Source organism: Ahaetulla prasina, chromosome 7 (genome assembly GCF_028640845.1).
Source record: "Ahaetulla prasina isolate Xishuangbanna chromosome 7, ASM2864084v1, whole genome shotgun sequence".
Classification (NCBI taxonomy): Eukaryota; Metazoa; Chordata; class Lepidosauria; order Squamata; family Colubridae; genus Ahaetulla; species Ahaetulla prasina.
Window position 1 is genome coordinate 100868826 of NC_080545.1, and position 15506 is coordinate 100884331.

Sequence of the window (15506 nt, forward strand, 5' to 3'; positions counted from 1 at the left end):
CCAGCTGGTCATTAGGGCAGAGAACCGGTTGTTAAATTATTTGAATCCCACCACTGCTTAGCACCTTCCTTCCATGCTACCCACAAATGTTTTGTGACCAGGCAGCTTGGACCCCCTACAACCCATCCTCCTCCGCTCCTCCGAGGTCACCTTGAAGATGGTGTTTTCGTCATCCTGGCAGGGCACGTGACGGGTGGCATGGCGCCACGGGATGCAAAACTGCTTCTGTTCCGGATCGACCCAGCGCAGTCCCGGGTACAGGCCGCTGTTCACCTGGGCCACCAACCAGGGCTTCAGGCGGATGCGCCGCGGGTGGGGGTTCATGGTTCAGCCCCCCTGCCCCTGTCGAAAAGCTGGCCTGGAAGGAGAAGCCGAGAAGAAATCAAGAGCCGCAACCCAAATCTGGAACCGGGAATTAGCGTTTTCCGAGGGAGACCTGCCAAGGCTGGTCCCGAAGGGCTGAAAGGCTGCAGTCCAGCTGCTCCCCCCGCCCTCTTTGACAACGGATGGTTTGGGGAAGCCTTCATCCATCAGTACCCAGGAAAACCTCAACCATGTGGACGCTTGGAAGGAAGGAGGCCACCAACGAGAAATAGGCGCCAGCCGTGTGCGGCAGCTGCCAACAAAGCCAACGCAGTTCTAGGCTGCATTAACAGAGGGACAAAATCAAGATCATGTGAAGGGTTAATACCGCTTTATAAGGCCTTGGTGCGGCCACACTTGGAATATTTGAATCCAGTTTAGGTCACCACATTATTAAAAAAGAGAGAGCGATTCTGGAAAGAGTGCAGAGAAGAGCAACGAAGACGATTAGGATGCTAAAACATACAAAGAACGCCTGCAGGAATTGGGGATGTCTAGTTCAATGAAAAGAAAAACCAGGGGTGACATGATAACGGTATTCCAGTATTTGAGGGGCTGCCCCAGCGGTGAAATCCTGCCGGATCTATCTGGAGGCTGCGCCCACCCGCTGGGATGTCATTACGTCCGTTTTTCGGGGCTCTGTGCATGCACAGAAGTGGCCCGTGCACTCATATTTCCGAACCGGTAGTTCATTTCACCGCTGAGCTGCCCCAAAGAAGTTTGGGGGGGTGTCAACCTATTCTCCAAAGCACCTGAAGGCAGAACAAGAAGCAATGGGTGGAAACTACATCAAGGAGAGAAGCAACTTAGAACTAAGGAGAAATTTCCTGACAATTAGAACAATTAACCGGTGGAACTGCTTGCCACCAGAAATTTTGGGTTCTCCATCATTGGAAGTTTTTAAGAAGAGATTGGACAGCCACTTGTCTGAAATGATTCTAAGGTTTCCTGCCTATGCAGGGGGTTGGACTAGAAGACCTCTGAGGTTCCTTCCAAGTCTGTTATTCTGTTATTGCATCTCCTTTTGTAAAAAAGTACCTTCGGGACCTGGATGATTTGATGATCTCCATATACATTTTGCCTGCGGGCTTCAGCAAAATTTCTTCCTCTCCCGAAGTAGATCAACCCTGCTAGAAGCAACGATGCCGCCCCCGCCCCCCCAAAGTGTGAGGATTACGAGAAGTTCTATATACAAACCAACAAACGTAATCAGAAAAAAAAAAATCGATGTTTCATCCAGCTCTCCGCCTGGTTTTCCAGTTCTGCAAACTCTTTTGCTTGTGTTCTTGGATAGGAAACGTAGCAACGGGGGGCTCCTTATTACCCTACAATCGCCTTATGGTTTCCACCGGCAGCGGTTCACTTCACGACGGTAGCCCTTTAGGCCGTAAAATGGGGCAAAACTCACTGTGCCGGTTTCTCGCTTAGCGACGAGGGACCTTGGGCTCCCTGGTGGCCATAAGTCGAGGACTACCGGGGTCGCCAGTCGTATCCCCTCTCATCCCGCGCGTCCAGTTTTAAATTCCTTTTAATTAGGATTGTTTTCATAGTCTTCTTTATATATATATATGTATGTATGTATTTGTTTTCGTAGGTTTTCACGGGTATAGGTATGTAGGTCTTGGCGTATTCGGGTCTTTTCCCGTGTAAGGTTGAAAGTATCTAGGCATTTTGACGAGGTCTCACTCGTCATCTTCAGGCTGGTGCTTACGGCTTCGTGCTTGTGCGAGCAAAGCGTGGTCGCAAGCACGAAGCCAAAAAGCACCAGCCTGAAGATGACGAGTGAGACCTCGTCGAAACATCGCCTAGATACTTTCAACCTTACATGGGAAAAGACCCGAATATGCCAAGACTGTATGTATGTATGTATGTATGTATGTATGTATTTATTATTTATTTATTTATTAGGGACGCGGTGGCTCAGGGGCTAAGACAGCTGAGCTTGTCGATCGAAAGGTCGGCAGTTTGGTGGTTCGAATCCCTAGTGCTGCCGTGTAACAGGGTGAGCTCCCGTTACTTGTCCCAGCTTCTGCCAACCTAGCAGTTTCGAAAGCACATAAAAATGCAAGTAGAAAAAATAGGGACCACCTTTGGTGGGAAGGGAACAGCATTCCGTGTGCCTTTGGCGTTGAGTCATGCCGGCCACATGACCACGGAGACGTCTTCGGACAGCGCTGGCTCTTCGGCTTTGAAACAGAGATGAGTACGCCCCCTAGAGTCAGGAACGACTAGCACATAAGTGCGAGGGGAACCTTTACCTTTACCTTTATTTATTTATTGTTTTCCTTCACTGCTGGATGCGGCCCAGAATCACTTTCTGCTGCCGTTGAGGTTGGACGGAGTGATGAATAAACGCCCATTTTCTTTAATGTGGCGATGATTGATCGCCCTGGATGTTGCAACGCCTCCGATTCTGGTTCCACAGGTGTGAGACGCCGCCCACAAGGCAGCGTGGCAGGCCAGACTTTCGATGGCTCCGTCACAACCACAGCCAGGTGCAAAGGAGCGCTGGGCTAGAAGGATAAGAGTTGGGGGGAACCTCAGAGGTCTTCTAGTCCAACCCCCTGCTGAAGCAGGAGTCCCTATACCAGGGGTCTCCAACCTTGGCCACTTTAAGACTCGTGGACTTCAACTCCCAGAATTCCTCAGCCAGCAAAGCTTAAATAAATATATTATATCCTTATGATTTATATTGATATATTGATCATCAATTGTGTTGTAAATGTTGTACCTTGATGAAGGTATCTTTTCTTTTATGTACACTGAGAGCATATGCACCAAAGACAAATTCCTTGTGTGTCCAATCACACTTGGCCAATAAAAATTCTATTCTATTCTATTCTATTCTATTCTATTCTATTCTATTCTATTCTATTCTATTCTATTCTATTCTATTCTATTTCTGGTGGCGAGCGGTTCCACTGGTTAATTCTTCCTTAGTTCCCTGGTTGCTTCTCTCCTTGATTAGTTTCCATCTTTTGCTTCTTGTGTTTTGGAGAATAGATTGAACCCCTCTTCTTGGTGGCATCCACTCAAATATTAGAAGACCGTATCATGTCAGCCCCGTCCTTCTTTTTTTCAATAATACGGTGTTTCCCCGAAAATAAGAACCTATCTTATAATTTTTTTGAACCCTGGAATAAGCGCTTGGCCTTATTGCCACGCGCTCAAAAGCCCGATTGGGCTTATTATCGGGGAGGTCTTATTTGGGGGGAAACAAGGTAATAATATAACAATATAACGATAATACTTTACAATACAGGTAGTCCTTGACTAACAACGGTTCGTTTAGTGACCATTCACAGTTGCAACATCACTGAAAAAAAGTGACTTATGACCATTTTTCACACTTAACGACCGTTGCAGCATCCCCCATGGTCACGTGATCCAAATTCGGCAAGTGACTCGCATTTATGACGGTCACAGTGTCTCTGGGTCACGTGATCCCCTTTTGCAACCTTCTGATGAGCAAAGCCAGTGGGGAAAACCAGATTCGCTTAACAGCCGTGTCACTAATTTAAGGACTGCAAATGATTCACTTAATGAATGTGGTGAGAAAAGTCAGGGCTAAAGTCGCTTAACAAATGTCTCGCTTAGCAACAGAAACGTTGGGCTCAGTTGTGGTCGTAAGGCGAGGACACCTGTACTTGGAAGACCTTCCATCCTGAGACGGTATCTGTAACATCGTCGCCCATCCACATCTGGCTATCCCAGGTCCCCGGGAAAGGATAAAAATGCCAAATCCACAGTCTGAACTTCTGGATGACTTTGCAACAAGCCATAACACTAAAGATCGCCCAGAGTGACCACAAACGACGGCACGACAAAATAGCAACAACGGTTCATTGAAAGGTCTGGAATGCAAAAACTGGTGGGACCATAAAATACAAAAAAAAAAAATCATAGAAAATGAAAAAGCTCACGTATTCTCTGACTGTTGTGTCTCGCCCGCTCCCCCTGCCGCAGCCGGGCCCCTCTTATCTCCTGCCGGACGCTGATAGTTCGGAAGAATGTCCTGGCATGCCTCCAGCCCCCAGCCCTGGCACCATGCCCGGACAGGCCGAGCAAGACGAATGGCCTGACGTGCCTTCAGCCCCCAGTCCTGGCACCATGCCCGGACAGACGGAGCAACTAAACCCCTCCCCCACAGCATATGAGCCTGAGGAATATGAAGCCAGTCACGAGCTGGAATTACCGACAGCTGGAGGCTGAAGAGATCCTCGCTTTGGGAGAATGGAGAGGCGACGTCAGCAAAAGGAAGGGAGGGGCAGGCCTGGATAAGTGCTGAGTCATGGAGCCACACCCCATGGCCTATATAAAGGATCTGCTTTCTGGCATTCTCTGAGTCAGGCAAAGTCTAACTTGGATTGTTGAAGTCACTTCCTGGTCTCCTGCCCGCCTTGAGAACTTTGCTAGGACTTTGGCAGAGCTGCAGAGGCACGCTTGATACGGACTTCCCCGACCCGGCCGTCAGCGGAGGAGTGGGACACGACACAAAAACTGGTGGGACCATAAAATACAAAAAAAAATAATCATAGAAAATGAAAAAGCTCATGCGTTCTCTATCTTTAGACTTCAAACAGACAGGCGCCTGTCACGTAACACCCCGGACGCAACAACTGTCGATAAGAAAGACAAGGAAGTTTGGCTATTGGATGTGGATGTGGCTGTGGAAGAACAGAACAGAAAGAACTGGAGGAGATCACAAAATACAAAGACCCACAAAGAGAAATAGAACAACTGTGGCAAACGAAAGCAAAGGAGAAACAATTGAATGCCATCGGCATTGACAAATTCGCCATCAGTCAATTGCAAAAGGCAGTTTGAATTTGAACAACAACATCTATCTATCCCGGGTCTTTTGGGAAGAATTCAAGGGGTGGACAAAAATGCCAAATCTACTTTGAACACCTGGCTGACTCTGCAACTGACCATAATGATGAGCATTGGCATTGACAAAATCATCAGTCAATTGCAGAAGGCAGCTTTGACTCTGAACAGCTTATATCCTGCGACGGTATGTTATAACCATCACCCATTCACATCTGCCTAGGTCAGGTTCTTGGGAAGGATGCCAAATCCAGTCTGTACATCTTTAAAGCTAGCATGTTTTAAATGGCTGGACTTCAACTCCCAGAATTCCCCAGTCAGCATAATTTAAGATGAGTGGACTTCAATTCCCTAGCCAGCTTGGCTTAAAATGGATGATCTTCAACTCCCAGAATTCCCCAGTCCACTCATCTGAAGGCATGCTAGTTGGGGAATTCTGGGAGTTGAAGTCCACCCATCTTAAAGCATGTTGGTTGGGGAATTCTGGGAATTGAAGTCCACCCACCTTAAAGCATGTTGGTTGGAGAATTCTGGGAGTTGAAGTCCTCCCATTTTAAAGCATGTTAGTTGGGGAATTCTGGGAGTTGAAGTCCTCCCATTTTAAAGCATGTTGGTTGGGGAATTCTGGGAGTTGAAGTCCACCCACCTTAAAGCATGCTGGCTAGAGAATTCTGGGAGTTGAAGTCCATATATATCTTACAGCATGCTGGCTGGGGAATTATGGGAGTTGAAGTCCTCCCATCTTCAAGCCCCCAAGATTCAAGAACATTGGGCCAAACCAACATCTGGTCTTCTCAAAGAAAACACGGCGCACGATTCAAACCTTGTTCTTAACTGGGCTACGACAGAAAAAACAAAAAAAAATCTCCCCGCAAGGAGAAAGGGGGAAATTTTGTCGGAGCCCAAAATTCCGGTTCAGCAACTAAGAAAAGAGCCAGTCCTGAGAGATGCAAACCCTTCCGGGATCAGCCAAGAATGTTCAACCTTGAAATCCAATTACAGCTTCTAGTGATACTGCAGTTAATTACACACAACTGGGATTTTTCCATCATCAACTTGCTTTCCACGCCTTAGAGCAGAGGTCTTCAAACGTGGCCGCTTTAAGACTTGTGGACTTCAACTCCCAGAATTCTCCAGCCAGCATAGCTGGAGAATTCTGGGAGTTGAAGTCCACAAGTCTTAAAGCGGCCACGTTTGAAGACCTCTGCCTGAGAGTTACAAATTGCCGCTCTCACAACTGTCTTGAGGTACACACACACACACTCAGACAAGCGATTGTCCCCGGGGAAAAGATCCTGACTCAGGATGGGAAGCCCGAAGCAGATATTCAAAAGAATCTAAAAATCTTATTTTGTTGTGTTGTTGTTTCTTCTCTAGGAGAAAAAAGTATGTGACGGCACAGAGTACCAAAAAGTAAATCAATCTGTTCTATTTGAAACTGACCAGATCTCATGTCAGAGTAAGGAACCAGTTCTGGGCACATTAAGAATAATATAATATAATATAATAACAGAGTTGGAAGGGACCTCGGAGGCCTTCTAGCCCCAACCCCCTGCCCAGGCAGGAAACCCTACACCATCTCAGTCAGATGGGTATCCAACATTTTCTTAAAAATTTCCAGTGTTGGAGCATTCACAACTTCTGCAGGCAAGTCGTTCCAGTGATTAATTGTTCTAACTGTCAGGAAATTTCTCCTTAGTTCTAGGTTGCTTCTCTCCTTGATTAGTTTCCACCCATTGCTTCTTGTTCTGCCCTCAGGTGCTTTGGAGAATAGTTTGACTCCCTCTTCTTTGTGGCAGCCCCTGAGATATTGGAAGACTGCTATCATGTCTCCCCTAGTCCTTCTTTTCATTAAACTAGGCATACCCAGTTCCTGCAACCGTTCTTCATATGTTTTAGCCTCCAGTCCCCTAATCATCTTTGTTGCTCTTCTCTGCACTCTTTCTAGAGTCTCAACATCTTTTTTGCATCGTGGCGACCAAAACTGGATGCAATATTCCAAGTGTAGCCTGGAATATTGCATCCAGTTTTGGTTCATCCAATAAGGTTCTTAAGATGAAGAAGTTAAGGAAACAATGATCAAATGGGCAAATTTTTTTTAATTATAATATAGAACTGGAGAGATGGGAAAAAATGTAGCGAGTAAATACAAAATTAACTATGTCTGCGGCATTCAGGAAAACCATCAGTTTTACAGATGGCACCTTCCGCCGGCAAGGCTCGCTAAGATGTGCCCGAATAACTCACCAATTTTCTGGAAGTGTAATAAGGTCTATGGAACATATTATCATCTTTGGTGATCATGTCCACCCGCAAAAAAGTATTGGGCCAAAATCAAAAAATGGCTAGAAAAAATAACGGACCAACCGATTGATTGGAAACCAGAGACGTTCTTGTTAGGAATATTTACCATACATTATACCAAAGACATAAAATAGATTAGAATAGAATAGAATAGAATAGAATTTTATTGGCCAAGTGTGATTGGACACACAAGGAATTTGTCTTGGTGCATATGCTCTCAGTGTACATAAAAGAAAAGATACGTTCATCAAGGTACAACATTTACAACACAATTGATGGTCAATATATCAATATAAATCATAAGGATTGCCAGCAACAAGTTATAGTCATACAGTCATAAGTGGAAAGAGATTGGTGATGGGAACTATGAAACGATTAATAGTAGTGCAGATTCAGTAAATAGTCTGACAGTGTTGAGGGAATTATTTGTTTAGCAGAGTGATGGCCTTCGGGAAAAAACTGTTCTTGTGTCTAGTTGTTCTGGTGTGCAGTGCTCTATAGCGTCGTTTTGAGGATAGGAGTTGAAACAGTTTATGTCCAGGATGCGAGGGATCTGCAAATATTTTCACGGCCCTCTTCTTGATTCGTGCAGTATACAGGTCCTCAATGGAAGGCAGGTTGGTAGCAATTATTTTTTCTGCGGTTCTAATTATCCTCTGAAGTCTGTGTTTTTCTTGTTGGGTTGCAGAACCGAACCAGACAGTTATAGAGGTGCAAATGACAGACTCAATAATTCCTCTGTAGAACTGGATCAGCAGCTCCTTGGGCAGTTTGAGCTTTCTCAAAACACTTAATCTTACATATTATCACGGCTGCAAGAATTTCATATGCGCAAAATTGGGAAAAAGGAAATACACCAACAGAGGAAGAACTGATAAAGGAAAGCTCAGTTTGTGCCAAGATTGACAAATTAACAAAAGAAATTAAAGCAAAGGACGATACAGAATATTATGTAATATGGGATAAATGCAGTGGTGGGATTCAAGTAATTTAACAACCGGTTCTCTGCCCTAATGATTTCTTCCAACAACCAGTTTGCCAAACTGCTCAAAAAGTTAACAACCGGTTCTCCCGAAGTGGTGCGAACTGGCTGAATCCCACCACTGGATAAATGGTATAAGTGGCTGGAGATTAGAAAAAATGAATAATGACGAAAGGGGAGAAACAATGGTGTCGGGTTTCCTGCCTGGGCAGGGGGTTGGACTAGAAGACCTCCAAGGTCCCTTCCAACTATGTTATTATTATTATAATAAGTGCAAGATGTATGTAAGGTAGTGTATAAAATGTACAAATTTAATATTATAAGTGATAGGAATTATAGAGTAATAAGGGATAAATGGGACAAGAAGGATATAAATATTATAAAGGGAACTGGGAGAAAATGTCAATGTTAGGAGATCACCACTACGAAACAGTTGTAAAAAGGGTAATATACGTTATGTGTTTTGTGTTTGTTGTGTTGTGTTGTGTTATGAATAAAAAAAATTATTAAAAAAAAGATGTGGCTGCAAGAAGGGCAAATACAGTTTCCGGCCCCATCAGCAGAAATCTAATTCCCAAACCATGGGAAGGAATTGGGATTGTGGAGTTGAAAAGGAAGTCAGAGGGTTGGGGGGGATTTTGGGCCAATCACCAGGAGACGACGAATTCTAGTTCCATGTTAGGCATGAAAGGCAGCTGGGTGACTTTGGGCCAATCACCAGGAGACGACGAGTTCTAGTTCCATGTTAAGCATGAAAGCCATTTGGGTGACTTTGGGCCAATCACCAGGAGATGGGGAGTTCTAGTTCCGCCTTGGACATGAAAGCTGGTTGGGTGACTCTGAACCAATCACCAGGAGACTGGGAGTTCTAGTCCCAATACGCATGAAAGCCAGATCGGTGACTTTGGGCCAATCACCAGGAGGTGGGGAGTTCTAGTTCTGTGTTAGGCATGAAAGGTAGTTGGGTGACTTGGGCCAATCACCAGGAGACGGTGAGTTCTAGTTCCATGTTAACCATGAAAGCCGACTGATTGACTTTGGGCCCATCACCAGGAGACACTGAGTTCTAGTCCCACCATATGTACGAAACTCAGGTGGGTTACTTTGGGCCACTCCTTCTCTCTCTCTCTCTCTCTCAGCCCAACCCACCTCACAGGGTTGTTGTTGTGGGGGAAAATAGGCAGAGGAGTGTGTGTTGCACACGAGTGCAATTAATAAGGGGAGGAAACCAACCAACCAACCAAGCTAGCAAGCCAGCCAGTAAGGAAAAACAGGGACCTGGTTTGCAAGTGTGCAAGAGGGCACACTTCCTTCAAAAGTTGGCTTCGTCACCTGGGGTGTGCGGGAGACTAAGCCAGTTTGACAACCCTGGGCTCGCTTTAATAACAGCCCTGGGTGCAATGGAGCCTCTTGTTTATTTGTGGGAGAAACATATTTGGTTGCCCTTCCGTCAAGCAGCTTCTTGGCGCCTTCTGATTCTACAGCACCTTCTGATTCTACAGGGTGCCTTCTGATTCTACAGCAGGGGTCTCCAACCTTGGCCACTTTAAGACTTGTGGACTTCAACTCCCAGAATCCCTCAGCCAGCAAAGCTGGCTGAGGAATTCCGGGAGTTGAAGTCCACAAGTCTTAAAGTGGCCAAGGTTGGAGACCCCTGTTCTACAGTACATTTATTATTTGTTTTTCCAATTTATATACGTCGCCCACCTCCGTGTCAAGCGACAAGCAGCTGACAACACGATAAAAGTTTTGGGGGTTCGGGGTGGGCCATCGCACGACCCTCAAAAGCAAAGGGAACGTCAGGGGCGAAAGACCCGGTCCTCACCCGGGAAGTTCGATTAAACTACTTGATTGCTGAAAGCCCACGCGCGGGAATCTTCTCAACCAACGGTCGGCTGCGGCTTAGAGCCAGATAAGGAATTCAGTGGAATTCAAGGGAGGTTGGACTTCATTCGCTTGTGGCGACGTAGAGATGCGAGGCTGATTTCTCTTTTGACGCCGCCCCCGGATTCAGCCATCCAACATCGAGATCCTTCACCCCTCCAAGAAAACTACTTTTTTTTTTTTTTTGTCCTCCAGAAACGGAGAGGTGTGTCTTTTCCCGAGCTTCTTCCCCGTCTTCACAGCTGTCCGGGTTTCCTCTCCAAATTATGACGGGAGACCCGACGAAATCTTTCGTGAAACATCGACGAGTTCAACATCCAGGAACTGAAAAGCCAGACAGTCGAGCGCTGGGTGACCGTTTTTTCCTGTCGATGTGAGTCACGGTGTGAACTTTCTTCTCGAAATGAGGAAAGAGGCAAAGAAAGGGGAGAAATGAAACCGGATGGCCCTCAAAACGAGAGTGGGGGAGGGGCGGAGAGCTGGCATGACGCTGCTTGGAGAAATCAGGGAGCCCACGAGGTGGACTTACGACGCCGATGCTTTTCAAAAGCTCTTTTGCGCCTGGTCCCATCCCAACCTGATACAATCACCCCTGAGGGCTCTCATAAACACAGGGCGTCCTCAACTTACAACGGTTCGCTTAGTGACCAAAGTTACAACGGCACGGAAAACAAGTGACGTAGGATAATTTTTCACACCTACGACCGCTGCAGCGTCCTCAGGGTCACGTGATCCAAATTCAGAAGCTTGCCATATTTACGATGGTCGCACGTGACCCCGGGACACTTTTGCGACCTTCCGGCAAGCAAAGTTGATGTGCAAGCCAGATCCGCTTAATGACGGTGTGACTAACTTAACAATTGAGTGGATGCTCCATTCCTGGAGGTTTTTAAGAAGAGACTGGGCAGCCATTATTTCGGATGGTACAGGGCAGGGATGGCAAATCTTTTCGGCACCGAGTGCCCAAATTTGGAACATGCGTGCCAGAGCACGCATGCACGTACCGGCCAACTGGTCTTGAGGTTTCTGGGACTCTAGCACACGCAAAGATCAGCATGCATGAAGAGCAGCTGGCGACGGCTTGAGCAGTGGGTTGGACTAGAAGACCTTCAATGTTCCTTCCAAATCTAGGATTTTAGGACACTCTCCATATTCTTGTCCCAAAGTTGCTTTTTTTCAAGAGGTCGCAAAAGGGGATCACGTCTAGGTCCTTTCTGAGCCTTTGCTTTCCTGATTTCATCTTGGCAGATTCGGGCTATTTGCTGACGTTCTGCCTTAGTTATGTCTCCTTCTTCCCCAAAGTGTTTTTTTCCCCAAGAGGACCCTGGAACTTTCTGGTTTGTTTCTTTGAAGACGTTTCGCTTCTCATCCGAGAAGCTTCTTCAGCTCTGACTGGATGGTGGGGAATGGAAGGATTGATACTCCTTGCATTTGGTCATTTGCGTCCTTTTAGAAGGTCGTTGAGGCCGCTCGGATGTTTGTCTCTGCCCTCTTTCCAACTTCCAAGCGGCCTCAACAACCGCTTGGAGATTGGAAGGAGAAAATTGGGAAAAGTTGGGGTCTCAAATTGTGTGGATTGAGAGGCTGCCAAAGAGAGGAGCGGGTCAAGCTATTTTCCAAGGCACCTTGAAGGCCAGACAAGGAATAATGGATGGAAAACTGACCAAGGAGAGATTCAACCTAGAAATTAGGAGGAACTTTCTGACAGTGAGAACAATCAACCGATGGAACAGAAGTTGCCTTCGGAAGTTGTGGGAGCTTCATCCCTGGAGGCTTTCAAGAAGAGACTGGACTGCCCTCTGTCAGAAATGGTGCAGGGTCTCCTGCTTGGATGAGGGGGTTGGACTAGATGACCTGCAAGGTCCCTTCCAACTCTTGTTATTCTATAGTCAATGGAACAGAAGTTGCCTTTGGAAGTTGTGGGAGGTTCATCTGTGGAAGCTTTCAAGAAGAGACTGGACTGCCATCAGTCAGAAATGGTGTAGGGTCTCCTGCTTGGGCGGGGGTGGGCTGGACTAGATGACCTACAAGGTCCCTTCCAACTCTGTTGATCTGTTTAAAGGAGTCCAGAGTCAGTCCTAGATTCTAGTCCAAAACCCTCTGTGGATTGCAATAAAATACAATCAGTTCCTTATTCTTGATGACTCTCACTCAACCTGCCCTCATATCCATTTTGTCCTGGACTTACAACCGTTCCTTTTAGTGACCATTTGAAGTTATCACAGCACTGAAAAAAGGGCACTTACAAGAATGTCCTCACACTTACGACCGTCACAGCATCTCGGCGACCACGTGATCGGGATCTTGTCATGAATTTACGACGGGTTGCGTCACGCGATCCCCGTTTGTGTCCTTCCCACCAAGCAAAGCCAATGGAGGAAGGCAGGTTCGCTTAATGACTGCGTGATCTGCTTAACAACCGCAGTGCTTCGTTTAACAGCCGGGGCGAAAAGGTTGGAAAATCTTTACAAGGCATGGCTCACTTAAGAACTGTCTTCCTTAGCAACCAGTTGTGGTCGTAAATCGAGGACTGACAGCATTTGGAATTTGAAATGGGGGGAGGGGGCTGAGCTCTGCCAGGGTGCCCTCATTTCTTGGTAGCTTCACAAGTGCAGTTTTCACCTAATCATCGCACAACCATTGCGCAATCCTTTTCCAAGCGAAGCCAATGTGCATAAAAATACAATTTAAAAAAAAAATACAGGTAGTCCTCGCTTTGCGACTAACACGGAGCCCAACATTTCTCTGGTGAAGAGAAAAACACTCGTTTTTAGCAAGTTTTGCCCGATTTCACGACCTTTCTTGCCACTGTTGTTAAGCGAAGCGGACTTCCTCCATCGGCATTCAGAAGGTCGCAAAAGGGGGTCCCGTGACCCCGGGGGGGGGACACAGCGGCCGTCATAAATACGAGTCGGTCACCAAAATGTTTGAATTTGGATCACGCGACCGTGGGGAAGGCTGCAAAAGTCGTAACTCTGAAATTGGCCGTAAGTTCCTCTTTTCAACGCCGTTGTAACTATGAACCGGCTGTATCTGTAATAGGAACCAGTGGCCAAGCCTCCAGATTTTGATCACGTGACTACGGGGGATGCGGCAAAGGTTGTAAGCGTGAACCAGGGCCGTAAGTCCAGCGCTGGTGTAACTGTGAATGCTCACTAAGCGCACGGTTGTAAGTCGAGGACTACGCGTAAAGGAAGAAAGACGTAAAAAAAAAAAATTACGTTCACCCGAAAACCGCTCCCTGCGCGTCCCAGCGCTTTCCTCCTCCTTGCACTTTTTTGCACACCTGCCTGGCCTCCCTCCACCGACCGATCTGTCCTATTTTCATTCTGGAAGGTTTTCACTTCTGCCATTTCAGGAGCCCCCCCTTCCCCCCCCCCGTCACCCCGGCTTCGCCCGACCGCAACTTTCTCGAACTTCCCCCTTTCGCTCGACAAAAAAACCCCCCTTCCCTTCGCAGCGCTGTTGTGCAATCCGCTCGGCCTTCATTCACGCTCGTGGACTCAAAACGCCTGCGCTTCCGTTCCCTTGTGTGGGTTTCCTCTGTGGCTCCGTGGATCCCCCAACTCCTCCTTTATCCCCCACGGTTCTTAAGGAGCCCCTTCCCACTTCACTGGCCCTTCGGTTTTCCCACCAGGTTTAATTCAGGTTCTTTCATAAATGTATTACAAACTCTGTCTTAAATTCTGTTTTGTTTATAATTAGCTCGTTTGGTATATTGGTGAAGGTACCAGGAGATGGGGAGTTCTAGTCTTGCCTTAGGCGTGAAAGCTGGCTGGATGATTCTGGGCCAATCACCAGGAGACGGTGAATTCTAGTCCCACCTTAGGGATGAAAGCCAACTGGGTGACTTTGGGCCAATCACCAGGAGGCAGTGAGTTCTAGTCCCACCTTAGACATGAAAGCTGGCTGGGTGACTTTGGGCCAATCACCAGGCAACGGTGAATTCTAGTCCCACCTTAGGGATGAAAGCCAACTGGGTGACTTTGGGCCAATCACCAGGAGATGGTGAATTCTAGTCCCACCTTAGATATGAAAGCCGGCTGGGTGACTTTGGGCCAATCACAAGGAGACGGGGAGTTCTAGTCCCACCTTAGGGATGAAAGCCGACTGGATGACTTTGGGCCAATCACAAGGAGTCAGTGAGTTCTAGTCCCACCTCAGGCATGAAAGCCAACTGGGTGACTTCGGGCCAATGTCCAGGAGTCGATGAGTTCTAGTTCTGTGTTAGGCGTGAAAGCCGGCTGAGTCACGTGAGACTCTCTAAGTCAATTTTGCAGGAAAAACGATTTCGCTGAATCCCCCACCAGGTATTGAATCCCTTCCACGTCCACTTTCAGCCCTGGGTGGGGAATTCTGGGAGTTGTAGTCCACCCGTTTTCAAGTTGCTGAGGTTGTGAAACGCTGCCCTGGACAACCGGTCCGTTCCACCCAGCGTCAATTTAAAGCACAAACACCACAACACCTCCTTGCCGATGATCGACACCCAGATAAGCAGGGAATAACACCCGGATTAATTCCAGAGCAATAATCAAGCAGTAACTACTATCCCCATGACGGAACTGACAAGAAGAAAACAAACCTCCTACAAACGCTGCCAGGGCAAGCCGTGTAAGCAGAGAGCAATCCCCACCCCCTTCTAGTACTGATGATGTTCCCTAGTTGGGTCACGAAACGTCTGCAAGAAAACAACCAACCAAGACCCCACAATTCTCCTCCACCTCCTCCTCCTCCTCCTCCTCCTCCTCCCTGTAAACCCCAACTCCCTTCTAGCACAGACGAAGTTACCTAGTTGGGTCACGAAACGTCTCCAGGAAAACAACTAAGCTCAGAGAGCGTCAAGGACCCCACAGTCCTCCTCCTCCTCCCTTTCTCCTTCTCCTTCTCTTTTCTCTTCTCCTCCTCCATCCCTCCTCCTCCTTCCTCCTCCCCCTCCCCTTCCTCCTCCCTGCAAACCCCACTCCTTCCAAACACTGATGATGTTACCCAGCTGGGTCATGGAACGTCTGCAGGAAAACCACCCAGCTCAAAGAGCACCAAGGAGCCCACAGTCCTCCTCCTCCTCCCTCTCCCTTTCTCCTTCTCCTTCTCCTTCTCTTTTCTCTTCTCCTCCTCCATCCCTCCTCCTCCTTCCTCCTCCCCC

At 47.3% G+C, this 15506-nt stretch overlaps 1 protein-coding gene across 3 annotated transcripts in view; it reads right to left on the reverse strand.

Annotated features, from left to right (window-relative positions):
• IRF5 (interferon regulatory factor 5) overlaps positions 1 to 15506 on the reverse strand; it is a 41779-nt gene that overhangs the window by 12667 nt on the left and 13606 nt on the right. For 2 of the 3 annotated variants that reach the window (XM_058190156.1, XM_058190155.1), the window contains one exon: positions 151 to 358. In XM_058190156.1, coding sequence (XP_058046139.1) covers positions 151 to 324 — 174 coding nt within the window. In that variant the 5' untranslated portion in view covers positions 325 to 358. Of the gene's footprint in view, positions 1 to 150; positions 359 to 2627; positions 6274 to 15506 lie in introns of those variants that run through there. The other variant, XM_058190157.1, reaches the window with a different exon arrangement.